Source organism: Budorcas taxicolor, chromosome 22 (genome assembly GCF_023091745.1).
Source record: "Budorcas taxicolor isolate Tak-1 chromosome 22, Takin1.1, whole genome shotgun sequence".
Taxonomy (NCBI): domain Eukaryota; kingdom Metazoa; phylum Chordata; class Mammalia; order Artiodactyla; family Bovidae; genus Budorcas; species Budorcas taxicolor.
Genome location: NC_068931.1, coordinates 59,721,819 through 59,749,256, shown reverse-complemented (window position 1 = coordinate 59,749,256; position 27,438 = coordinate 59,721,819). Strand labels below are relative to the sequence as shown.

General features: G+C 38.7%; 1 protein-coding gene across 1 annotated transcript in view; it reads right to left on the bottom strand.

The window, feature by feature from the left end:
* LOC128067378 (glutamate decarboxylase 1-like) overlaps window positions 1–27,438 on the bottom strand; it is a 70,520-nt gene that overhangs the window by 25,705 nt on the left and 17,377 nt on the right. The window contains exon 2 of the mRNA XM_052660385.1: window positions 353–606. Within this exon, the coding sequence (XP_052516345.1) occupies window positions 353–606 (254 nt within the window). The remainder of the gene's footprint in view (window positions 1–352; window positions 607–27,438) is intronic.

Genomic DNA, 27,438 nt, shown 5'->3' with positions numbered 1-27,438 from the left:
AAATATAGGCTGTATATATAAATTACATATATATCTAATTTTAGCATTCTATATTTTATTGAAGTACAGAGATAATAAATCAAGCATCCAGTAATGAATATGATCAAATAAAGCAAAAACATGAAAAAGGTAAATAAAAACTGTATGTTATTTGCCATTAGGATATATCCCTCCAAACCAAAATCATTTGGTTTACTTTCTCTGTTAATTAATAAACAATTCATATATGAAAATACCAATTTAAAATAAACTAGACAAATATTTTAAATAAAAATGAATGAAATTAGGGTATTTTTCAAACTTAAGGCTACTCATTCAGTCTCCAGTTCGGGCAAACAAACTTGAAAATTACCTGTTTTTACACCATATTTTAAGGTGTCTGTGCAATCAACAAGCAACTGCTCCAGAGATTCAGGATGGTCAGACAGTTCTAAGTCAAACCCATCCAAACCTTCAAGAAGTTGATGAGGATGATGAAAGTCCAATATTTTATTCTTAACATCAAAAGTTTTCTCAATGTAGTGCAGAAGAATATTTACCACTCGCAGCAGAAAACATTTTGTTAAATCTTCACCCTCCTTGGATGGCAACAAATCTAGAGAAAAAAGAAATAAACAACAAGGTCAGTATCTAAAGAGTCAAAGAAACTCACTATCAGAATTTTAATCATAGAAAATTAAAGACATTTGAAGGCCATGTCAAATAGTAAATAAAGCAACATCTGTTCAAATCCTACAAATAATCTTCATTTGAAGTCCCACTGAATAACAATTTTCACTAAAAAGCAAGCCAATTTAAATAAACGCCATGAAAGTAATTGGCCCTTTAAGCTCTACCAGGTGGTCCTTATTTGACTGTCATCAAAAAGGAGCTGGTAAGTTGTACTTTTAAGTCAGCTAAAGTATACTTATAAAAGTTAGTCTATAGATCTTAAGAAAATCAAAATTACTTCAATAATATGTATATAACATAGAATTTTATAAAATTTTTTAATTTTTTATTAAAAAAATGAAACAACATTTGTTAACAGCATCCATACCTGAAGCATAAGCATTTGATAAATTAGTCATTAGATTCTCAGCAGGAGCTTCTTTTATCACATCTTTGTCAGTTGATTGACAAGCATGAATGGATTTTTTTCTCATCTGTTTTTTATCTAAGTTGAGAAAGAAAATATTTATAATTATTAAAACATGCTAATAAGATGTATTACTGCAATCAAATCTGTAATCAAATGGATGCTTTGAAAAAAACTCATCACATTTGAAATTTTTATTTACATGTGATCTCTGGTGGAGCGGGATAAACTGGAGAGAAGCATGAGCTCTACTGAAATTATGCGAGGGGCTTTTATCACCACACAGAGAGCAATGATACAACTGTTACACGCTAGCTTCATGTCAGCTTAGCATAGAGGATTGATAATCTAATAATAAAGACCATTCATGAAGTAAAGTGAAAGTGTTAGTCACTCAGTCATGTCTGACTCTTTGCGACCCCATGGACTGGAGCCCACTAGGAATTCTCCAGGCAAGAATCCTGGAGTGGATTGCCATTCTCTTCTCCGGGGGATCTTCCCAACCCAGGGACTGAACCCTGGTTTCCTACATGGCAACTTGATTCTTGACTGTCTGAACCACTAGGGAAGACCTGTTATCTTTAACTATAAATAACAATGCCTGCTACGGGATAAGATCCTTGCATGGGTATTGACATTTAAGTACATATAACCATATCTACTACATATTAAGAGTCCTAAGTGCTGTGCACACAATTTGATCCTCCAATATAGGTAACATATAGTAACCATCCAATATAGGTACATTTCCCCAGTATGTCGATAAACAGATTTAAAGAAGTTAAATAATAGTAATAAACTAACTCTTGTTGAGCACTTTATGGCCCAGGCACTGTTCTAAGTTCTTCACCTGTGTCATTCTATTCAATCCTCATAATACAGGCTTATGATATGGATACTATTATTAACAAAAATAGCTTTATATATGGTTGGACTGGAATTTATAGACAAGTGTTTAAATCCAAAGATCAATACATTATCCTCTTTAAAAATTAATATTTGAAAATAAGTCTTATAGTCTTCTTCAATAAAATTGTTAAAACAAATATCCCATCGAGCCAGCTATTTCATTGTTAATATCATTTCACGTCCTGAACAACGTAGGAGAAAAAAGAAAGTGCAAACTGTAATTTATAAAATCGACTTGTTTGCCAATAGTTATATAGAAAAAACACGAAGTAATCAGAAAATGCCCTGGGGAGGGAAATGGGAACCCACTCCAGTATTCCTGCCTGGGAAATCCCGTGGACAGAGGAGCCTGGTGGGCTACGGTCCACGGGGTCACAAAAGAGTCAGACACAAGTCAGCAACTAAAAAACAACAGCAAGTCAGAAAATGATGTATGGCTAAATTTTGTAGCTTCTATTTTGTAAGCTTAGTAGTATTGTTTCAAGTTCTACTGGATTTTTCTTGAAATAAAATAAGCTATTCCCCTATATAATCCAGATTGCATTTGTTAAGACTGCAGCAAGATTAATTTGGTTTAACTTTTAAGCATTCATACATTTATCAGTTTGTAAAACACAAGCATTTTAAATGTTTATGTATAATAGACAAAAGTGTTTCAGTATAGCTTTCTCTGTAAGTAAAATCCTAATACATGAGAAAATTGCACATAAGAAAAGACAACATAAATTACAGAAATGTGAGATAATTTTGCAGAGAATTCAGTGTACTTAAAAACAGATTTTCATATTACATGGTGATCCAGTAGACATAAATTAATATTTTGTACAGTTTTTCTTCTAGAGGAAAATTGCTTTTTCCAAGTTTCAGTGCTATAGACAGTGAGTAATAATTGATAATAAATAAATTTTAAAGTACTAAAGCTTTAAATGCATCACTTCTTATAAATAGTGGAAACAAAAATCACAAGAAAAGTGAAATAAAAAAATTCTATCCATGAAAGAGTATTACAGAACATTTATTAAAAAGTCATGTAGCGACTAAAAGATTTGATAAAGCAGAATAAGAATTATACTCCATTAATAGTTCAACTATGCATTGGCTCTACAACCTGAAATTAAATTAATATTTAATAACAAAATGCTTGCTTTAAATGCATAAGATGAAGATTGCTAATATGTTCTGTCAAAATATGTTAATAACTAATAATCATAGAAAATAAACAAGACTTGAGAGTCTGAACTTTTAATTTTCACTTTTTCTCACAAAATTTCAACTTACTTGCCAGGCTATACCCACACTCCTTGAGGTCCATGAAAAAATAATATCTACTTTAAGAGAATTCCTGCACCCAGAGCGCACTTTGATGTAATGAAAAGAACTTGACTATTAAACATGAGTAACTGCTATAATTTATAAGGGACCCTTTCAAGGTCCTTTTTTTCTTTCTTTTTTTTTTTTTTGATGGCATAGAAATTTGGAGCAATTCCATTACTTGTAAAACAGGCCGCAATACAATGCTCCTGTTTGTTTAGAGAATTTACTGAGAGAGAATTGTATGTAAGGGTTAGCTGCTCAGTCATGTCCAACTCTTTGCAACCCCATGGACTGTAGCTCGCCAGGCTCCTCTGTTCATGGGATGCTCCAGGCAAGAATACTGGAGTGGGTTGCCATTTTCTTCTCCAGGAAATCTCAACCAAGGGATCAAACCTGGGTCTGCTTTGCAGGTGAATTCTTTACTATTTGAGTTACCAGGGAAGTTATAATTGTATGTATCGTGTTTAAACATCACTTGCCTTTTAAAAGTATGATTTACTGGGGAAAAAACGAATTTCAATTTCCCTTTAACAATTACAACTTTTGTCTATAGATCGACAGATATGTTAGGTATATTAATATTCTAGGGTACAAACAAAAATAATGCATGGGCATATTAATAGTATAATTCAAATGTTTGTAACACAGGAATTATTTTCTACTTTTGGATTGAAAATTCTAAAATAATCCAAAAATACATAATGATCGTCATTTCTGAGCCCCATTTCCAGGTGAACCTTTTCTCAAGAGTTTGTCGACTAGTCCCTTGGAATTTACAACTATTAAATAACGTGCTGGTCAACATTACTATTTTTTAAAATTAAGCATCTTTTGAGCATGCTAATGAAAGAACATGAAAAGATGGGTGGCTCACAAAACAAAGGGGCCTGGAAATATGTTAGCTTCTCTTCTCTGCGTTTCATGTCCGACTCTGCGACCCTGTGGACTGTAGCCTACCAGGCTCCTCCCTCCACGGGATTCTCCAGGCAAGAGTACCGGAGTGGGTTGCCATTTCCTTCTCCAGGATAAAAAGATTCAGTGATGTCTGGGGAGGGGGGAGTGAGGGCTGTCAAAAGGCATTGACAAATTCCAACCTAATCCGGACCCATTATTACAATCTTTTCCTCATCAAGGAGTTCACTAGAGCCTCTAACAAATAAACAAAGAAACATATTGGATGATTTGAAAACCACTTTCTCTGTGTGTTTCTTGCTGCTTTCATTGCTTCCAGTAGAACTGACTGATGACTGGAAAGTGACATAGAAGCGGGAGAATGGAAACCAGAAGCTCCCCGGAGTCCCGAGTCCGTAGCCGCTCTTCCGATGGTCCGCAAACCTTCACCGCCACATCCACCCGGCCGTGCTGAGCCGCTTCCGTCGCGTCCAGCTCTGTGCGCCCCCATGGATGGAGCCCACCCGGCTCCTCTGTCCGTGGGACTCCCCAGGCAAGAAGATGGAGTGGGTTGCCGTTTCCTCCTCCAGGGGATCTTCCGGCCCAGGGATCGAACCGGGTCTCCGGCACTGGCAGGCGGTTCTTCCCCGCTCGTGTCTCTGCATCCACTAGGGAAGATGATCTCAGTATCTTCATTCGAAGGTCGGCTCTGCTCTTGACTCCTGGACCCCCGCTCATTTCTGTTCATAAGCCCGGCTCTGTCCCTGCCCTGCTCGCACTGTGAGAACCCCCTCCCGCGCACAGCTCATCCCACGAAGTCCCCTAGCTTCCTCCTCCTCCTCACCCGCTCCTTCCCCGCACACTGACCGCGGGCACTCTGTGCTCTGAAGGACTCGGACAATCCCGGTTCTGAGCAAATGGGTCTCCCCCACAGAGTACTCTCTGTCGCTCTATTTCTTCCCCTTCACGTCCTCACAATGAGACCTTTGTGTCTAAACACACAGCTGACCCTCCCCAGCCCAAGGGGAAATTAATGTTGCTGTTTTTTTCACTTGATTCTAATTTTATGCATTTGTAAACCATATATAAATTGAAATGAAAACTCAATAATTTTTATCTACAGAGCATGTCCAAGATTTCTTGTATTATATTACACTATATTAGATAGGACTTCCAGAGGAAATGGGAATCATACTCTTAAAAAACAGTCACTCAAAGTTAAACCTATAGCTTTTTTCCTATTGGACACTTACTGTATTTAATACAGTGCTAAATATATTTCATATATTGACTCCTCATAGAACTTCAGTGATTTAGATATTATTACTGTTGTGTTCTGTTTCACATCTTCCTTTACTTCAGCCCTCCCATCAATAAAGTGGGCACCATAGTAATACCTACTCATGAGCTTTCAATATAAAAAGAGATGATGCTTTTGAAGTGTTTATAACAAACTATGAATTCTTTTTCCTGACAGTCTTGACAGACAGAAAAAAAACAATCAAAAATGATTCTGATAATGCCATTGCCTGGACCAAAAACTTCTAATGATGATATCTACTATAAACTCCTTAAGTTGACACTTTTCTTGCCTTACCTCCTACCACTCACCTACAGAAACCTTTTGCATCTCAAAAATAGTTCCCTCACTCTCTTCTATTAACTTCACCTCTTCTTACTTCCTTGCACTTTGTATAGAGCAACTTCATATATTTTAAATGACTTCTCTCCTTCTTTCTCCTAATTAGAAGCCCATGGATCACACGTTTACTGAGTACTTATGTGCCAAGCACTCTTGTAAGAGAGATTCACATTAATCCATTTAATTCTCCCTGCAACCTTATAAAACGCTTTTTACTTCCCTCATTTTACAGATGAAGTACCTAAAGCACAGAGAAGTCAAGCTATTTTCCAGAAATCACACAGCTAGTAAGTGGCAAACCCAGGATTCGAACTCAATCATTCTCATTGTAGAGTGCACTCTCTTAATCCTTCCTCTTGTCATAGCTTAGTAACTCCATAAATATTTGCATATTTCCACCACTGAGCTGAAGTGATCTTTATTTCCCTCTGAATTATCAGAGCAACGTTTTTTCAATTTTTGTACAGCTCCTTTGGCAGTTTAATGCATTTATTAGAAGTTCTATCTTGGTGTTGGAGGGGAGGTACAAAAAGTACAATCAAACCCACCCTTAAGGAAGTTACAATTTAGCAGAAAAGAGAGTTACAGACAGGACAAAACTCTACATATTTTAATGACATGAAAAATGCCACACTTATAATAAAATTATAATTAATTATAGTAGTGACCTGGGACGGGGCGCTCCATGAATGTGCCACCAAGTTGCTCTGAGAGAATTAACAGATGACTAACAGTCTGAAAGGCCATCTGCAGCTCTCTGAAGAGGGTGTGTGTGAGCTGAAATCTGAACTGAGTGACATTTAACGAGGTGATGAGACAGGAAAATCACATCGAAGAAAATTTTTTTAATGCACAGTATCTTGAGGTGCTAATTGAGGAAATAAGGAAAAATAAGTGTATGTGACATCCCAGGAAACCAACAGGGAGAAGTTATCAACAGGGGAAGTGCGAAAGACCCATAAATGTGTTTGGCATTTAGCGGACAAAACCGCACAGGATCTGGGCCGTGGGATGACGTGATCGTGGTTTCCTTATGGTTGTAGAAACAATTGTGAAGGGATTGTGGTTGAAAATAGTCAGTCTCTTGGTAAAACTTAGAGCAAGAGTTTGTTTTTTTTTATCGTCTGTGAGACTAGTGGAGATGCTAGAAGCAGGAGCATAGGCTCTCTGACAAATTCTTCAAAATGAATCCCAATTAAAGGCATGAAATTGAGTGATGATGGCACTATGTAATACAAATATATAAAATGGGCTATAGGCTTATGGAGGGAGAAAATTTCTTTCAGTTTGGAAATATATTAAGAATGGTAAATCTTATACGCTTCGAACTTTTAGTATACTCTGCATGCCGGCTTAGTTGTGTCCGACTCTTTGGGACCCCATGGACAGTATCCCACCAGGTTCCCCTGTCCGTGGAATTTTCCAGGCAAGAATACTCGAGAGGGTTGCCTTTTCCTACTCCAGGGGATCGTCCCAACCCAGGGACCAAACACACATTTCTTTCGTCCCCTGTGTCGGTAGGCGGATTCTTTACCACTGAGCCACCTGGGAAGCTCCGGGCTTTAGTATATGGCAGGCTCTAGTCGAAGCCCTTCAGAGGCATTCATTCATTCAATCCTCTCAACAAATCTATGAAGTAGTTTATTAGTTAAAATAGTGTATGGCTGCCTTAACAAAAACAAAAATAAGAGTGATTTAAACCGATAATTTTATTTTCTCTTTTACGAAGAAATCTAAACTGGATGGAAGGTGTTCAGAGTTCTGCTCCATGAGTTCATCCAAAGACCTGAGTTCTTGTCTTCCTATGGCACCACCATTCCCTTGATCTGTGCTATCCATTTTATGTGGCACTTAAAAGTAAAAGAAAAAAATGCTCAGAAAAATAGCATATTCAAAAATTTTAAAAACAGATGAATTAACTTTAATAATATATTTAAGTTTTATCATTTCAAGCATGAACTGCTTCTCAATGAAGATGTTAGATTTCATTTGAAATACTTAGTCTGTATTTAGATTTCATGCAATTTTCAATTAAAAAATAAATGAACATATATAAATTGTTTCAAAGATACTTAAAACTTTCCAATAACTAAATTGAGTATGAGTTTTTATATTTAAATTAACTATAAGGAAGTAAAATTTGAAATTTATCTCTTCAACTACACTTGCACTCAATATTTAAGAGTATTTTTTTCTGTCTTCAGAAAATCATTTAAGTATTTTCATATCTATATGATGCTTAGTCATACTACAAAGTCCAAAGAAGAATTGTTACTGCTTTCACTGGAAATATTTATTAGCCTTTCTTTCCATATAATGTCTGATTATCTGGGTTCAAATAGAAAGATACATTTGAAGACAGAGTAAATAATTAAGACTGTGGAATAGAAAGATACAAATAACACCCAGGAGACATATTGATGTGTGTTTACTTTGTAAGGTTTGACTTCATTTGTTTTCATTAGTCACTGATTTCTTCTGGGAGAATTTGTTTTTGTCTTTGAGAAACGATTTTAACAATACCATGAAGCACAATGTTCTGAATATACAAAGGACAGAGAGAACAGCTCTTGCTTTATGGAACAATCTGGTCTTTACAATTATGTGATTCTTTCATCTTACATTTCACTTTAGTTTTCCTATTTGCACTTGCAAACCTACTGTTTACACACTGTAAGGAGAAAAGATTATAATCATTCAATATACTTGAACCAATATTTTTCTTTGTACTTTTTGTGTCTAGACTATAGGACATCTTTCTTTTATCAGCTTGCTTTGTAAAGCAGAAAAAGAGCTTTTTTTGTTTTGCTTTGTTTTTTGTAGCAAAGCAAAACAAATGCCATTCCCATTATTCAGATATATAATTCTAACAAAATACCAACAGTATAGAAACTATTTTCCAGAAAACTTAGGGAGTTTGCCCCCTACAAAGTATAACTAACAACTTTCAGAACAGAGATTCAACCCCAGACCAAAACGCAGATCTTCCAATTTTAATCTCTTCATTTTATTAAAACAACATAGCACACCATTTCCCATTTCTTTCCACCTAGTGATTTTTTAAAATCCAGCCTATCATGTTATCAGTATTTTATATTGCGTTCAGTTGGTGTGTGTTTTCACTTCAACATAAAATAGGAATATGTAAAGTAATACTGATGCTTGGCTTTGCAAATTCCTGACTTACCCCCTTCTTCAGGGTGCCTTCCCAACCCAGGGATTAAGGCCGGGTGTCCTGCATTGCAGGCAGACTCGTTACCATCTGAGCCGCCAGGTCAGCCCCTCACCGGGGGAAGTGAATGGCTATTTCATGTTGCTACTTTCTATTTGTTCACACATGCACTTTATGTTTCTTTTCTCAGAAGTTCCTATATTTTCTCAAAGCCTACATTTTGAAGCATGATTTTAGAATACGGACTAATAGCAACAAATAATTCCAAGTTGAATTTCACAGAGCCAGATCTGTGACATCTGTGCTAAATGACTGACAGCAGCTTTAGGAAACAAAGGCAAATCTCAGGTTATCCCGGTCACGAAAGCCGGAAACAGCCAAGTGTTAATAGTATCCAGTTTGCTACAAATAGTTGTTACAATGAGTTTTAGATTGGTTTTGGGAAAGAGAATTATTTTTTATAAAAAACCATGTTATTTCTGTTAATATATAATGCATTGCATGCAGATTCTTTACCATCTGAGCCACTAGTGAAGTGCAATATGTGTAATAGATTTGCAATTTTTGCGTTTAAATAAACTGATAAATATTTTAAATTTACTAATTTAATTTGGAATATTTCTAGTAGAACCAGATTATTAGATATAACCCACATAAAGCAAATTCTTTGAGGTTTTCACTAATTTTTAAGACTATATGTAAAGGGATCCTGAGACCAAAAAGTTATAAAGTGCTGTGTTTGTAAACTTCAGTGTAGATACAAAATTGTTCTGAAATACACAGCAGGGTTTCAAATGGTGGTGTCTTATTGAGAAGGAGGCAATAAGTTATTTTTTTTTCCTCATGAAGATGTATAATTCATTTTTTAATGATGGACAGGTATGACAACTACACCTAGTGTTTGCATTTGAATCTCAAATGATCATTACTGAATACAAAGAGGAAAAAAATAACCTCTGGGTATCACAAAATAAACCAGTAACACAAGTTGGCTCATGAATATTTATTTGTGCATTATTTCTTCTATGGATAAAACAAATGAATAAACTTATAAATATCCCCTGAATTATTTATCTATGCATCTTTTTGTAGAAGATGCTTGATACAAAAATTTTTCTCCTTATATACATGACATTTGAATAGTTTTAAAAAATCCTCTGCCATTATAATCACTGGATACCACTGTGCTAATAAAAAGCAAAGATGAAAGACAGAGATTTGCATAACTGAACACTATTTGAAAATGAGATATTAGCTTGATTCTTGTTTACACATTAGAAAGCTTTAAAACTGTCTGAGACAGCCATAATTAACCAGAAAAGAGCAGAGGAAAATACATTTATTTCTCATCTTTCTAGTCTGCAGTAGGAATGAGGATGGAGTTCTATTTATCTATTAACTGTCATTCACTTAGTCTACAGTGTGAACTATATATACAAGATGAGAGGACTTCAGTCACTTGAGTTAATTAATTATTAAATGTATTTGTTTTGCTGTAAACTCAATTTTGCATGTCTTCCCCAAATTACCTTTATTATTTGAGAAGTCCTACTTATTCTTACAGGACTCACTTATTCTTTCTCAACAGCATAAGATGAAATAGTTTTCTGTTTCCTTATTATTGATACAGAATGTTTTTTCAGTATTCTGGGATTTTACCTTAGAGTGTTGATTATCTTGCAATGCAATTATTTGCTTGTATACATTCTGCTTCATTGACTACATTATCAGTTTCTTGAAGTAACTACTATTGTGTCTTTCTCACCTTTGTCTATATTGATGTAGTGCAAAACTGAAAACTTAGTAGATGGCTATTTTGTGTTAATGAAGTGAATTAAACAACCTCAGAAAATTCTATCAGCTTAGTCCAAATCACCTAGTGTGAGGACCAAAAATTAAATTTTAACCAAGGAAATAAAGCATCAAGAATACCATCATTATATTTTATATTATTATTGAATAAGAATTTAAGAACACGTCATATCTTACCATGAAAGAAGAAATATAAAATGCATGTTTTTAAGTCTTGGAATAAATGCAAAATATAGACATAGAATTCAGGCATCTGTGACACCAAGGTTCCATTTTTGGGAGTCAATTTAAATCATATCTTTGTATCATTTTCTTCTAAGTTGCCAGCAAGATTTCAAAAGTTTCCTAACTGAATTTATTCTCTGTAATTATATTTCTTTCTTTTTTCTCTTCATTTTTTAAATTATGAAGGTATGATAACACATTTACAGGAGATTTGGAAAATTCAGAACAAAGTAACATTAATTAAATTTTATTCAATGCTTAAAAACCACAGTAAAGTGAGTATTATGTTAGTTCATTGATTTCTTAAAAGGACATTTATTGACTATAATGTGTCTGTAGGGGAGGAAAACATGTTTTTCTTTCCAGAAAACTCTAGGTTCTTGGCTGAGACTCGCCTGTAATAAAGACATATTCAGTTCAGTTCAGTTCAGTCACTCAGTTGTGTCCGACTCTTTGTGACCCCATGAACCGCACCACGCCAGGCCTCCCTGTCAAAACAATAATAAGTTTAATAACTTGTTTACCTTCTGCATACATAAGATTTAGCCAGGAAAACCTTTGTAACTCCCAAAATGGCCCAAGTTACCACCTTAAATACCATTTTCAGCTAAAGATAAAAGAATATGTTGGAAGTCTGAGGGGAGACCAGTTGTGGGAAGTTGTCAGGAACAAGAAGACTAAGGCTGTTGTGCAGATTCGCACCAGTGCCTTCTCCACTGATGAGAATTTCTAGGGATGTGTGCATGTGGGCATGCTCAGTCGTGTCTGACTCTCTGCAACCCCATGGACCGCAGCCTGCCAGGCTCCTATGTCCATGGACTTTCCCAGGCAAGAATACTGGAGTGGATATCCATTTCCTACTCCAGGGGATCTGACCGGGGGATCGAACCCAGGTTTCCTGCTTTGGCAGGCAGATCCTTCACCACTGAGCCACCAGGGAAGCCCCCTGGCTGCATACTTGATGTAATTTACTATAAACCAATACAATTGGAGATGCTTGTTTACAAATGTCACTTAATCATCCAACGTATACTTTTTCAATATTATGTAGCACCCCAACAATTTCCCTTTTCTGCTATGCTTAATTCTTCAAAACTGAATTATCTTAAGGACTTCTTTAATCTTAAATGGCCACATAAAGATTAGTTATTTCTTTCTGGAGAAAAATCATGGGGGAAAGACTTTCGCTATTCAGAGCAGATGTGAACCATGTTTAAGCACTTACTTCTCTGTGTGTCTTTGGATTATTCCCTTTGCTTGGAATACTTTCTTTTTTTCATACCTAAGCCAATTTATACTTCAAAGTCAGTTCTAATCTTATTTATGAAGATTCCCTACTTCTTAGAGTGCTACTAACAGCTTACTCCTCCCGAGATACCTATGAACCACTGCTGCTGCTGCTAAGTTGCTTCAGTCGTGTCCGACTCTGTGTGACCCCATGCACAGCCGCCCACCAGGCTCCCCCGTCCACAGGATTCTCCAGGCAAGAATACTGGAATGGTCTGCCATTTCCTTCTCCAATATGAACCGCTACAATTGTGTAATTGGTTGAGCCATGGCAACCAGTAAGTTCGAACCGAGTCATATCTTCGACTCGACTGTGGCCTTTTCAGTGTTAGCGATAGTGCTGGCTTCATTCCCTATCTCTGGGCTCCGCCATATGCCTAGGACTTGGTACATGTTCAATTAAGACTTTTCAAATGAACAAAAATATTATTTCAGCCTCAGAACTGGATCAGAACTGGATTGCTTCCCTTCAAATAAGCTGTGAGGAGGATCCCTACATCATCCTCTTTTTACTGAATTTTACCTGGCTTTCTCCATCCATCCCAAAACAGATTTTCCATCTGCTCATACTGGTCCCCATAAAGCAAATGTGAATGAGTCCAGCTGATGAATCCAAATTCTAAATTTGAACCCAAATTCTAACTTTTAAAATTAACACTGACACTCAAAAGTTACTCCACTCTGAGGTTCAGGTTCCACTTAAGTTCATCTCAGCAGGATCCTTGCATCCATGGAAGGCTGAAGGAATGTAGCTGAGAAAGAAATCTGAAAAAGGGTGAGGAATGTGAGTGGAACTCTTTGAGGTAAAGACTGGATGAGCACGCTGCTGCTGCTGCTGCTGCTGCTGCTGCTGCTGCTGCTAAGTCGCCTCAGTCGTGTCTGACTCTGTGCAACCCCAGAGACGGCAGCCCCCCAGGCTCCCCCGTCCCTGGGATTCTCCAGGCAAGAACACTGGGGTGGGTTGCCATTTCCTTCTCCAATGCGTGAAAGTGAAAGTGAAGTCGCTCAGTCATGTCCGACCCTCAGCGACCCCAGGGACTGCAGCCTTCCAGGCTCCTCTGTCCATGGGATTTTCCAGGCAAGAGTACTGGAGTGGGGTGCCATTGCCTTCTCCCTGGGTGAGCATAACCATGTACAATTCATTTAATTCCACTTTCTAAATCATCAAATAACCTATTTCTTTGTCATCAAGGGACAGATGGAGCAGGAGTGAAACTGCAAAATCAGGAGATTGAAGGAAGCCTCAAATTTCATGAGAGACATTTGTAAGTTTACATTACACCAGCAATAGAGGTCAGCAAAGGTGGTCAAAGTGACGAATCATCAGTGGGGTTTTTGTATCACATGGTACACTAGCTGTACTTTTGGAAAATAAATTTTATTTTAAAGAATACACTACTTGACCTAAATGCCTAATAAATTCATATCTTAGTTTTCTTGCTTTAAAGGTATGAATTTTAACAGACTTTAGTAATTGTACAGTACTAACTTACAAGTAAGGAGCTGAAAAACAGTTTAAACTAGATGAAGCAGACTTAAAATAGACATTTACAACCCAGCCATAATTATGGCACTCTCTTTAGCTCTCATTTTATTTACTTTGATGCTCTTGCAGTGGAGATTTATTCCCCCACCCCACACCCACCATTGTTTTCTGTTTCAGAGATTTCTTAAAAAATTATTTTTCTGCCTTCCACTTGTAGGTGCCCTCTGCAATCTCTCATCCTTTGCAACGAACAATTTTATTAGTAGTCATGGACGTTTAAACCCTCAGTTCTACTCCTTCAAAATAAGTATTATATTCTTAAATCCAAGGGCACTGTCTTTCAAAACATCATCAGATAGTAAGCAAATATGCTTTGTACTGTAAATAAGCCATACCTGGTATAAAAGGAGGTACTGGGTGATTGTATTAACCTCTATGAAAGAGCAAACAGCTTTCTTATATAGAGAGTTTAATGATGTTTGGAGATGATAAAACACTGATGGATTTAGCTAATAAAAAAAGTTAGGAAAAGCAAAATCCCATAGATTTTATTTTTCAAGTGAATCAACACTAAATCATGAGAGCTTCAAGTTCTCAACACTTGCTTCACTACCTTCCCATTAACTGCTTCCTGTCTTTAGTCCCTTCCCAGCCAGCAGAGGCCCCACGGTTCATTACTGCAGTCTCTCGTCAATATTCTCAACATCTTGCTTTATTGTTTTGTAGCCTCTTTCCCACCCAGCAAATCTGCCTCAAAATTTTAGCCCAACTCCTCTACCATATTTCTTCCTGCGATGATAAAAACCACCAGGCCCCAGTACCTGTGTACACTAAGGGCAGCTGCATCTCTCTGGTTTTCAGTTTCTGTTACTGTAAAGATCCCTCCTCTATGGCCAAGCCTCACCTGCATCTTTTTCCATCCTATCTCCCACGGGGACTTCACTCCCTCTTGGTTCCCTTCTCTCTCCTCTGACTTCGACTCCTTCCCCTTTATAGGAAACAAAGCTCCAACAGAAGGTTTGGGGGTGGGGTCGTGTCCCCACAAATCCCATATGTTGACGTCTCACCCCCCAGTACCTTAGAATGCGACCGCATTTGGAAATAGGGTCTTTAAATAGCTGATTGAGTTAAACGGGGTTATTAGGATGGATCCTAATCCAATATACCTCGTGCTGTCATAGGAAAAAGAAATCAGGTCACGGAAATACACAGAGGAAAGAACAAGTGAGACAGAGAAAGACAGCCACCTACAAAGCCAAGAAAACAGAGCAGACTCAGAAGAAACCGGTCTTACTGACATCTTAATCTCAAGACGTCTAGCCTCTAGAATCGGAGAAGGCAATGGCAGCCCACTCCAGTACTCTTTTGCCTGGAAAATCCCATGGAAGGAGGAGCCTGGTAGGCTGCAGTCCATGGGGTCGAGAAGAATCAGGCACGACTGAGCAACTTCACTTTCACTTTTCACTTTCATGCATTGGAGAAGGAAATGGCAACCCACTCCAGTGTTCTTGCCTGGAGAATCCCAGGGACGGGGGAGCCTGGTGGGCTGCCGTAGAGTCAGACACGACTGGAGTGACTTAGCAGCAGCAGCAGCAGCCTCTAGAACTGAGAGAAAATAAGTTCCTGTTGCTTAAGCTACTCAACCTATGGCAATTTGTTATGGATGCCCTAATAAACTAATACAGATTTCATTCGTCCTTATAGAAAGTCAAAACTTTTCCAACTTCAAAACTTCCTCTATTTGTGAACCCATATGATTCACTGTTATCATACAATTTTTTTCTTCCTCTTGAGCATCAGGCTTCCTCACTTGTAGGCCATTTTACCCGTGTTTGCTCCACTTTTAGCAATTATTCAATTCGTTACCATTTGCATTCTACCTCGCAGGTATTGAAACTTTTTTCCTTTCCTGTCTCTAAATTTTAATCCTGATGACCACTTTCTCCTTTCTCAAATGCTTCCTTAACTTGTTTTGTATAATATCATATTATGTTGCTTTTCTCTCCACCTCTTACTGATGATCACACCATCTTCAGCTCTACCGGGCTCCTGTTTCTCTTTGATATTTATTTAGAGTTCAAGCCATGACTCTCTTCAATTCTTATTTTACTTACCATGCTCATCATTTCAAAGTTCTAGTTCAAGTTGCCAGGCTTTAAACTCATTGGAAACGTAAACTAATATTCTAAAATGACATATTTAAGCCAGGACTCATTTTCTGTCCTTCCTGACCTTTCTCCTATTCCTGAATACAGCATTGTATATTCGCTTTCCCGGATGAGAAATGTGTCGACCCTTACTCCTTCTTCTCCGCAACATCTCTCATGAAATAGTTAAGTACTTTTGGCTTTACGTCTTCAGTAGTTCTATATTTTTATACTTCTCTTTATTACATCTGTACTATCTTGATTCCCTAACTTCCACTCTTGACAGACACTGCATTTATAGTCATCAGTTTGAAGCATTAGTATTACTTTAAAGTTATCCTACCTAAAATCTTTCAGTGGTACAAAGGCCCAAATTACTTAGTATGATATATAAAGTCCTTTCTGATTCTGTCTATGCCACCAAGTTTAACACTTCTCTTTCCGCAGCCTTCATAGTCTATTTTCAAGGGGAATCTTACCCGCCAGGGGGTAAGATGTTTAACACAATTCCATGTTCTCTGATCTGGTCCATTTAAAATGTAATCCCTTTACCCTGCATCCTTCTCCCTAACCCTTTGCTTAGCTAATTGGTATTCATCCTTCTGGTCGTAAATTACACATGTTCATTTTCCATAACTTCCCAGAGCATACAAAACTGAATTAGGTTCCCTTCCTATGCAATTCCTTGGCATTTTATGCTAACATATTGTGGTATTTAGACAGGTGAGCAGTCACTGACTGCTCATTTGTCAGTCGTCTTTCAGTTCACATCAGTTTCTGGACTTCTTAAGAGACAATAAGTATCTATTAAATGAAATAATATGTCAATGTTTGAGTTTTGCATTAGAGGATATTTCTTAAGCAAGACTGATACAGCTTGTAAAAAAAAAAAATAATTTTCAACATACCCCTACTGTGTTCCACACAGCATGGAGCTTGGCATATTATAAATTTTTAAGGACAATGTGAACTTGATAAAAACAAAGAAACCCTAATAAATATAACTATTTTTAAATTAGCTTCCCTGCTTCTATATTAACAATGATATATGTTGTTAGGGAATACCTGACAAAATATTTTGGAAGAAAATTATTGAGATTTAGCAGTGACATTTCTTAAACACGCCACTCTGGTGTCCCATTAATAATACCCCAGACACAAGCTTGTGTTCTTGTCCTCTGCTGTGACTTTGTCAGTCTTAGATTTGTGTCTCCTAACATGTCGCTGTAGATAAAATAAATAGCAACAAGTCTCTCACATGACTTCAAAAATCCATTTTTCTTAAGTAGAGGCATGTTCATAAAACTAGGCTCTTCATGATGGGTAAAGAAAATTGCTAACTTTCAATCTTAACATGAATTCAAAGAGCTAGAGTGTGTCAGTGACATCCATGAGAAAATGTTTTACAAAACAATGTGTCTTCCAATAAAAGAAAAATAAATGTATTTACTTAGCTAAAAGCATGTTATAAAAAATAAAATACACAGCAAAAATAAATACGATAAGGTGCGGCAGCAATAGATTCCAGACTTTGAAGGAGTGAATGAGGACAGAATGATAGTCAGCAGCCAAAACCAGTCAACAAAGAAGCAGCAGGAAATGCTAAGTATTTGCAAAGCTATTTACATACATGAGCGGTTGAAACTGCAGAGACTGATGGGTGTTTGCAAAACCTTTGAGATGCAGTCAAGTTTCTAAAACTTTTAAAGTCAAGTTTCTCATTGGTGAGATTGGTTTAGTGATAATTGCTAAAATCTCAGAAAATCACACAAAATTGTGAATATCAAACTAAATCATGGGTGGATGCTCTTACAAAAAAGAAAAAACCAAGTGCAAGAAACAAACACTGTCTACTATGGGCCAGGATAAAAGGCTTAATTATGGGAGTAAGGGAGAAAAACATCTGCTGCTGCTGCTGCTGCTGCTAAGTCACATCAGTTGTGTCCAACTCTGTGCGATCCCATAGACGGTGGCCCATGAGGCTCCCATCCCTGGGATTCTCCAGGCAAGAATACTGGAGTGGGTTGCCATTTCCTTCTCCAACGCATGGAATTGAAAAGTGAAAGTGAAGTCGCTCAGTCATGTCCGACTCTTAGCGATCCCATGGACTGCAGCCTACCAGGCTCCTCCGTCCCTGGGATTATCCAGGCAAGAACACTGGAGTGGGTTGCCATTTCCTTCTCTAATGCATGGAAGTGAAAAGTGAAAGTGAAGTCGCTCAATCGTGTCCGACCTTCAGAGACCCCATGGACTGCAGCCTTCCAGACTCCTCTGTCCATGGGATTTTCCAGGCAAGAGTACTGGAGTGGGGTGCCATTGCCTTCTCTGGAAAAACATCTTCTAGATTTTTCTAAAAGTGCTCAGGCACTTTGACTTGGAAAACTGAACTGTAATCAAATAATTTGAAATCAATAGTCAGAGTGGACTAGATAGTAGATGGAAACTGTTACATACAGAATAGCCGGACAACAAGGTCCTACTATATGGCACAGGGAACTGTATTCAATAGCCTGGGATAAACCGTAATAGAAACGAAAAGAATGTTATGCATATGTGTGAGTCGCTGAGTCACTTTGCTGTGCAGCAGGAATTAACACAGCATTGTAAATTAACTCTATTTTATTAAAAAAATACAAACTATGACAGATAGAAAAGAGACAGACGTGAAGCAGCATGGGAGCATGGAGAGAGAAAGGCCAGCTCTGCTTGAGAGCTGGGAGGTTTCGGAAGGAAATGTAGTTTTCACTAGATGTATAAGTTAAATTGTAAAGGAGGGTAGAAGAACATCTCAAGCAAATGGAACTGTGATCTGAACATAGACGGCTGAAGGCCTCAGTTATGAATACGCACCACAGCGTGTTGAGTGCATTGACCTAAAGTTGGGGAAGCAGGGGTGCAGATCGGAGCTATCTGCGTTCACCCAGCTCCGAGACAGTCCTCGCCTGGGTCACGTGCGTGTGCGTGTGCTGAGTCCCTTCAGTGGTGTCCGACTCCTTGCAGCCGTATGGACTGTAGGCCTCCAAGCTCCTCTACCCGTGGGATTCTCCAGGCAAGAACACTGGAGTGGGGTGCCATGCCCTCCTCCAGGGGGTCTTCCCGACACAGGGATTGGACCCATGTCTCTTATGTCTCCTGCACTGGCAGGCTGGTTCTTTACCACCAGTGCCACCTAGGAAGCCCCGGGTCTTGTGAGTCCTGCCTGTGATACAGCTGCTGCCACTCCCTATGGACAGGAGGATGGGAATATGTAGGATACTGCTCCCAGATACCTGTGTTAGTCGCTCAGTCATGTCTGACTCTGCAACCCCATGGACTGTGGCCCGCCAGGCTCCTCTGTCCATGGAATTCTCCAGGCAAGAATACTGAAGTGGATGGCCATTCCCTTCTGCAAGGGATCTTCCTGACCCAAAGATCAAACCCAGGTCTCTTGCATTGCAGAAAGCTTCTTTACCATCTAAGCCGTCAGGGAAGCCCATCATGTGAGTGCTCAGTTATAGAAACTTATCTGAAGGGGAAGGAGCCTTTGTATTCTCCCTTGAGCATTGCCAGTTAAACTATTTCAGCTCTCTGCAGGGGTCCAGCCAGTAAATTTCCAATTTTTGAACTTTCACTCCCCTCTGACCTTGACTTGCTATCTCCCTACTCTACGGTCAGATGTCCAGTAGGCTGTTCTGTCAAGACCAAGGGCCAATTATTTTCTTACCATGAAGACCAAGAAAAAGGTGACTACAGGTGATTCAACCTGTAACACACACACACGCACACACAACGTGGACAGTCAGAGAGCTGAGTTAAAGCATAACTATTTTACCTCCAAATTACCGCTAATGCTGAAAAGTACAGGTATTTATCTAAAGTGTTTCAGGGTCATGTGTGGGAAAGTTGAATGTTAGGTGGAGTTAATTTAACCAGCAGCTATTGTGAGATGAACTGTCAGAAAGAAACTTGCTTTTTAAAAAAAATATGTTTGTCTCTATTTAGCCTCTCAAAGATCAGGTCAGCAGGCTTCCTTGGTGGCTCAGAGGCTAAAGAATCCACCTGCATTGCAGGATCCTTGGATTGGGAAGATCCCCTGGAGAAGGAAATAGCAATCCACTCCAGTATTCTTGCCTGGGAAATCCCATGGACAGAGGAGCCTGCTGGGCTATAGTCCTTGGGGTCATATAGGGTCGGACACAACTGAGCACACATAAGCGCCCACACAGTCTCTCAAAACTCAGAAGGTCGCCCATTCTAAAGGATATTGTTCTATGTTGAATATAATGAAATCCATGCTTTGTGCTCTAAGACAATGGGAATATCCTTAAATTTGGCTGATGGGGCATGAAATTCAATTACTGTTCATTCAAGTATTGTTTGAACTATTCCTTTGTTCTTTTATAAAATTTACCATGTGGAAAGGAAGTACAATGTCTTCCAGTTGAAAGATATAATTGGCATTAATATACTATAATTAAATTGGCTTTATTTTCCATTAATTTTTTGAAGACATGTATCCAGAAAGACAGTGAGAGAGAATAGCAAAAAAAAAAAAAAAAAAAGGCAGAATAAACTTGAATAACTCGACTAGATGGCTTATAATCAACTTGATGCTGAGCAGTACCTTATTGGACTTCCCGGCATGTCCTGCATTTCTTACAGGCAAGACTCCGGCCTCCATGACTTTTCCTGAGTTCCAAGGGGCAGGTCAGTTGCTAATCAAGGAAGCTCGAGCGATGAAACTACCTGGGGCAAGATTAAAAAGGCCAGGGAGACTCATTAAGATTAGGAGAGCCACCACTCTATGTCGTGTGTTCAGTTGCCAAATCATGTCCAACTCTTTGGGACCCTACGGACTGCATCACACCAGGCTTCCCTGTCCCTCACTGTCTCCCAGAGTTTGCCCAAGTTCATGTCCATTGAATCTGTGATGCCATCCAACCATCTCATCCTCTGTTGCTCCCTTCTCTGCCTCAGTCTTTCCCAGCATCAGGGTCTTTTCCAATGAGTCAGCTGTTCAAATCAGGTGGCCAAAGTGTTGGAGCTTCAACTTCAGCATCAGTCCTTCCAGTGAGTATTCAGGGTTGGTTTCCTTTAAGATGGACTGGTTTGATCTCCTTGCAGTCCAAGAGACTGTCAAGAGTCTTCTCCAACACCTCAGTTCAAAAGCATTAATTCTTCAGCACTCTGCCTTCTTTATGGTCCAGCTCTCACATCCATACATGACTCCTAGAAAGAACATAGCTTTGACTATACAGATCTTTGTCGGCAAAGTGAGGTCTTTGCTTTTTACTACACTGTCTAAGTTTGTCATAGCTTTCCTGTCAAGAATCAATCGTCTTCTAATTCCAGGGCTGCAGTCGCCGTTTGCAGTGATCCTAGAGCCGAGCCGCAGAAATCAGTCGCCTCTTCCACCTTCTCCCCCTCCTTCTATTTGCTGTGAAGTGATGGGGCTGGATACCATGGAGTTTTTTTAATGTTGAGTTTTAAGCCAGCTTTTTCACTCTCCTCTTTCACCCTCATCAAGAAGCTTTTTAGGTCCTCTTTGCTTTCTGCCATTTGAGTGGTATCATCTGCGTATCTGAGGTTGTTGATATTTCTCCCAGCAATCTTGATTCCAGATTGTAACTCATCCAGCCTGGCATTTTGCATGACTCTACACATTCTAATCTTGTCAGCAATCTCTTCCTTTTGGAACTTTGCAGCAGAAAGAATGCAAAGTTGCTGTTAGTGCCTTGATCCTTATCACATAGCCTTGCCTGACTATATAGCCTCTCCTTACTCACCAGGGAGAGGGGCGCAGTTCTTGGGGCACTAGGCCACTATGTTCTCTCTTTGCCTGGAAAGTAATGAAGCCATTCTTTCCTTCTCCTCTGTAACTGTTTCTGTATTTCTGTTTAGCACAGAGGCACAGAAAGCCAAGATGTTAGCAAAGAACTCAGCAAGTTTTTCAACTTAATTTTTTATAGCAATCATCTATAGTATAAATAGGTTAGCAATACATTTCATCATGAGGTCATCTCATTTAATTACTCTACCAAAGGTAGAGCATCTCTTCTGAAATATCTGTGTCAAATGATACATCATATTCTCTTAAACTAGAATCTGCCTTCGTATTAGTTTCTCTGGGATCCGAATAACTTCATCCTGCCTGCAAAAGTGAAAATACTGGATCAATCTTCCCTTTGAAACCTCCAATTTCCACATGATGGATTACAGTTATTTTGGAGACTAGCAACAATTTTCTTATCAGCCAAGAAAAATATAGAATGTGTTATTGGTTTTCATGAAAGGACTGCGGCATGATTTCTATAAACCTGTAATTTCAACATCTATTAAAAATGCTGGGGCTTAATTTAGACTTCTCCTGCCTTAGAATACAAACCAGGAATCTTACAGAATTGTATTTACAAGCAGCCATTATTCACTAGAAGGTCTGTTGCTAATGCTGAAGCTCCAATACTTTGGCCATGTGATGTGAAGAGATGACTCATTGGAAAAATCCCTGATGCTGGGAAAGATTGAGGGCAGAAGGAGAAGCGGGTGACAGAGAATGAGATGGTTGGATATTGTCACTGACTCAGTGAACTTGAGTTTCAGCAATCCATGGGAGATAGTGAAGGATGGGAGACAGGCGTGCTACAGTGTGTGAGGTCACAAAGAGTCCAGAACTTAGCAACTGAACAGCAAATTGCTTTACTTAGAAACTTCACAGATATCAAGCTCAATGTTTGCATATGAACAGTAGAACCTTCCTTATAGCCTTATCAGGGAGTAGGTGTGGTCAATAGCAATTAATTTCAGTTTGTTTTTTATGCTCAAAAAATAGTCAGGGTAAAAGACTGTTTTGAAGGAAAGCATAAATATTAGGTAACTAAAACAAGAAAAATAAATAGCACATATGTTTTAATATCGATTATCTAAATTCACCTAACTTTAAGTATGTTACAGTATCAGACTTTTAGTTAAAACACAAAGTCAGTATAAAGCAAAGACCTCAGACTAGCCACTTACATGTGATTTAAATAATTAAGAATTGTTACTTCTTAATAATAATTAAGAATTGTTTCACACCCCAAAAAAGGTAATTGAAAGACTGCTGCTGCTGCTAAGTCACTTCAGTTGTGTCCAACTCTGTGCGACCCCAGAGACGGCAGCCCACCAGGCTCCCCCATCCCTGGGATTCTCCAGGCAAAATCACTGGAGTGGGTTGCCATTTCCTTCTCCAATGCATGAAAGTGAAAAGTCAAAGTGAAATCGCTCAGTCGTGTCTGACTCTATCCTGTGGACTGCTAAAACATTCTAATTCCAAATTGTGTCAAGTGTTCAATCCAATGCAAAAATAGCACCAAGCTATAATCCCGAATTTTCCTGATGTCAGTTCCCTTTTTTTTTTCTTGCCTTCATGCTGTAGAGACGAGAATAAGAAGTCTGCGTTCTCACACCAGCGGTGTTAGTTGTATGAGGTTTGGTGCAATCCTGAATATTGATACTGCCTCATATTCTCAGACAAGTCAGTGAGAGCTCCCTCTGTAGACTGGCCATTCCTCATCGTTCTGACCTGTAACTCTCATGTCACTGGGCTGTGATTTCTCAGAGCAGTCAAAACTATCTGAAAGTGTAAAATTCATTCAATTGTTGACCATTTGCTTGTCTGAACACCCTCTCTAACGTCCCCATGAGAACGAGGCTCTCAATGTTCTCACTTCTGTACCCCTGGTTCCCAAGATGGGACGGCGTATATTGTTGTTTAGTCACTGAGTCGTGTCCGACTCTTTTGCGACCCTATGGACTGTAGCTCGCCAGGATTTTCTGTCCTTAGGATTTCCCAGGCAAGAGCACTGGAGTGGGTTGCCATTTCCCCCTCCAGGGGATCTCGCCAACCCAGGGACTGAACCCACGCCTCCTGTACTGCAGGCAGACTCTTCACCGCTGAGCCACCAGGGAAGCCCAGTGGTATATGCTGTGCTGTGCTTAGTTGCTCAGTCTGTCTGACTCTTTGTGACCCAGAAGGAAATGGCACCCCACTCCAGTACTCTTGCCTGGGAAATCCCGTGGACGGAGAAGCCTGGTAGGCTACAGTCCATGGGGTCGCAAAGAGTTGGATACGACCAAGTGACTTCACTTTGGACTGTTGCCCACCAGGCTCCTCTGTCCATGGGAATTCTCCAGGCAAGAAGATTGGCGTGGGTTGCTGTGCCCTCCTCCCAGTGTTATTTATTAATTAGCTAATCATGATCTGGAAGAAATCAATTATTGTTTTTTCCTTAAAAACATTGACAGTCCTGAACTTCTTCGTCGGGACTCAAAATGTTTACCTGTGAAATAATACCTTTAATGACAAACTAAAATATTCCATCTAATGAAAACTGTTGATTCATATTAATTAGGCCACAGTGACCATGTACCAAGCTCAGAGGTAACTGAGTCAGCCCTGCTCAACAAACCGCTTCCTCACATGTCCGTACCCTTAACCATCAGATTGAATAAGAACACTGATTAACAAAAGTGGAGTCCCTCAAAAGAAATTGCTGTGTTACTTTTATTAGGAGAAATCATCTAGAAAAGGGTGCTGTCTCTAAACATATGAAGCTATCAAGTAAAGATGACTAATGACAATTAACAGCTGGCAACTGAAGAGTTATTTGATCTCAAAGATAAACATAGTACAGGAGCAAGTTTTCCGGAAATCTAATTCCAAGCAGTGACAACCTTTAGAGATCACATTAAAAACAAAAAAAAAGAAATTCCAAAATTACTTAAAATTCAGATATGGCTTTAAAACTGTCATAATATGCAAGATTTAATTTTTTCCAGCAACCTGTACCAGACACCTATCTTCTTAAAAGAGCAAAAGATATTGCTGATTTAGAAATAGAAAACATTGAGAGTTATGTATTTTATATGAAAGATTATATGACTAAATTTTTCTTGCTATACCTATTTTATTTTGCAGATGTAAATCATAAATCTGAGGTCAGAGTTTTGTTTTCTTGATCATTCTGTGTTGTTTGCCAAATGCTGGAATTTTGTACAGAAAATGGGAAGTAGATGGCACTCTTGGACTTGCAATCAGATGTGGGAAGCCTGTGCAGGATGGAATTCAAGCAGTTAGCTCGGCAAGGTCCACTTCCCTCACTTTGTTTACCAAAACTACTTTTTAAAACCATTTAATAGCTTCTACTACATGCTGCTTCCCCCTCTCACAGTGTATTAAGAGACAAAAGTATCTTTTAACTATTGATAGTCCAACCTGAGCTTTTCCCTTTCTCAGTGCATTAAGAAAATCATATTGCTGAATTATTCATACAGGAATTTGTTTTACAAATATAGCAAAATTATTAATAAAATTACTTAAAATGAAGTGGAGAAATTTATAATGGGTCAAGTGGTACACGTTTTTCAGTTCTGGGGAACATATGTGTTGGCTTAGAGAGATCACATTTACAGAAAAAGTATGCTTTAGATGTGATTATCCAGGATTTCCATAATAAGAGAAAGTATTTCTTTATCCACACTCAATAATCCTCAGTTTGTTCATAGCACTCATTTTTTGATGCAGGCCATATATATTTAATTGCCTCTTTTGATTGAGATAAGTGCATTTTTTATCCCATTTCTTCTCCTTCCATCAAAAATGCTGCCAAACTGTTAGCAGTCATGAGAAATTTCACCTTAATCTCCAAGTCTTTTGGTACCTGTGACCCACACATTCTCTCCTGAAAGGAAATCTAATCATTTTCTTCCTCTCCCCACAGGGACATTCTGTATCCTGCCATATCACACCTCATATCACAGTCGCTTGTGAGCATGTGTTATCCCCTTGCTAGACTCTCGAGACCCATGGTCATGAAGCCCCAGTCTAGAGACCCCAGAACCAAAGCCATCCACCTGTCCTTCTTGGTCATAGGTGAGAGGCCTCCAACCAAAGGCCCAGCAAGGGCCTACTTGGAGAAGTGGAACCATTTGCGCAGCTTCCATCTTCAGCCCCCTTTCCCCCACCCGTGATCACATTCTCCTCTCTCCCCCAGCAGGTGAGAAGCCTTTATCTCACCCTGCCGTGTCACTTGGGCTGGTCCTCCCTAGACAAGGTAAACATATGTGTGTGTGCTGAGTCGCTCAGTCGTGTTTGACTCTTGCGACCCATAGATTGTAGCCTGCCAGGCTCCTCTGTCCATAGGATTCTCCAGGCAAGAAGACAGGAGTGGGTAGATTTTTCCTTCTTCAGGGGATTTTCCCGACCCAGGAATCGAACCCTGGTCTCCTGCATTGGCAGGCGGATTCTTTACAGACTGAACTACATTGCTTCTTGACCAAGGTAAATATAAAATTTTCTGTTTAAAAGCTTGAGAATAGAAAGATTACTACTAAAATACACAGGCCTGAAACTTGCATTAACAAACTGAATGACGTTTAGCAGGATAATTTCACATATGAGAGAAAGAGAAGTTATTGGTCCATCATCATACAGCCTCAATTACCCACTATGTGCATACACAGAGGTCCTCAGGGAGATATATTTCTATGAAATGATGGAAGATAGAAGCGATTGAATTTTGAGTTTAGTTTTCTCTTAACTGAGAAGAAGAACAGAATACAGAGATGAGGGCAGGCTTTCTCTCCAAAGAGGAAATCTTCCGATTCTCCCACCGCTAATTTGTAGGAAAGAGGCAGGAGAACCCACTTCTGGAGGTCACAGTATGTCTACCTGCTATAAAAACAGCCCGATCAGAGATTTTACTGCTAATATATCCACAGGAACCCTGTTCTGTAGGAGGGGAATCCTTATTCCTCTCTTGGAGGATGGCTCAAGGGACACTGTGAAAGAAGCAGTGATTTATGGTGTGAATTTGGGTAAGTTAGATAACCTCATTAACTTCATAGAGATCAATACCTTCATTAAGATCATTCTGAAGGTGATAATGTTTCCACTCACTCATTCTCTCACTTACTTGATAAAAAATTAATAACTAATTGATTACTAAGTGCTATTTACCATTCTAAGCATTAAGGATATTATCTTTAAAAAAAAATTGGTATTAGTGTACTGACCACTGAGTTACTAATGAATAGTATTCTTTCTGTAATAGCAGTGATTTATAGGCCCACATTTGTTTCCCTAGAATGCTTACATTTCTTCTCGTATATACAAAGCATAAATTCATAATCTTTACTTCATAAACCCAGGACCACCGATTTAGTAGAGGGGTAAATCCAAATTAAATCTTACACATATGAAAGAAAAGGTGAATATTATTTTAGACATGGCCATTTTAAAGATATTTGGTTTTCAGTATTTTAGAAGCAACTTAAGATGGTAAGAACATATTATTACTCAGTTTGGTTTCTAACTGCTTCCTCAGAGCTGGGAGAAAAGAAGCTCTGCCTTTTATTACATATATATGCTAAACTAAAACATGCCGTATGCTTACTCAGTTCTTGATAGAACCAGAAGCAAGTGATTTACTTCCAAAAGAAGTCTTTCATATATATTTT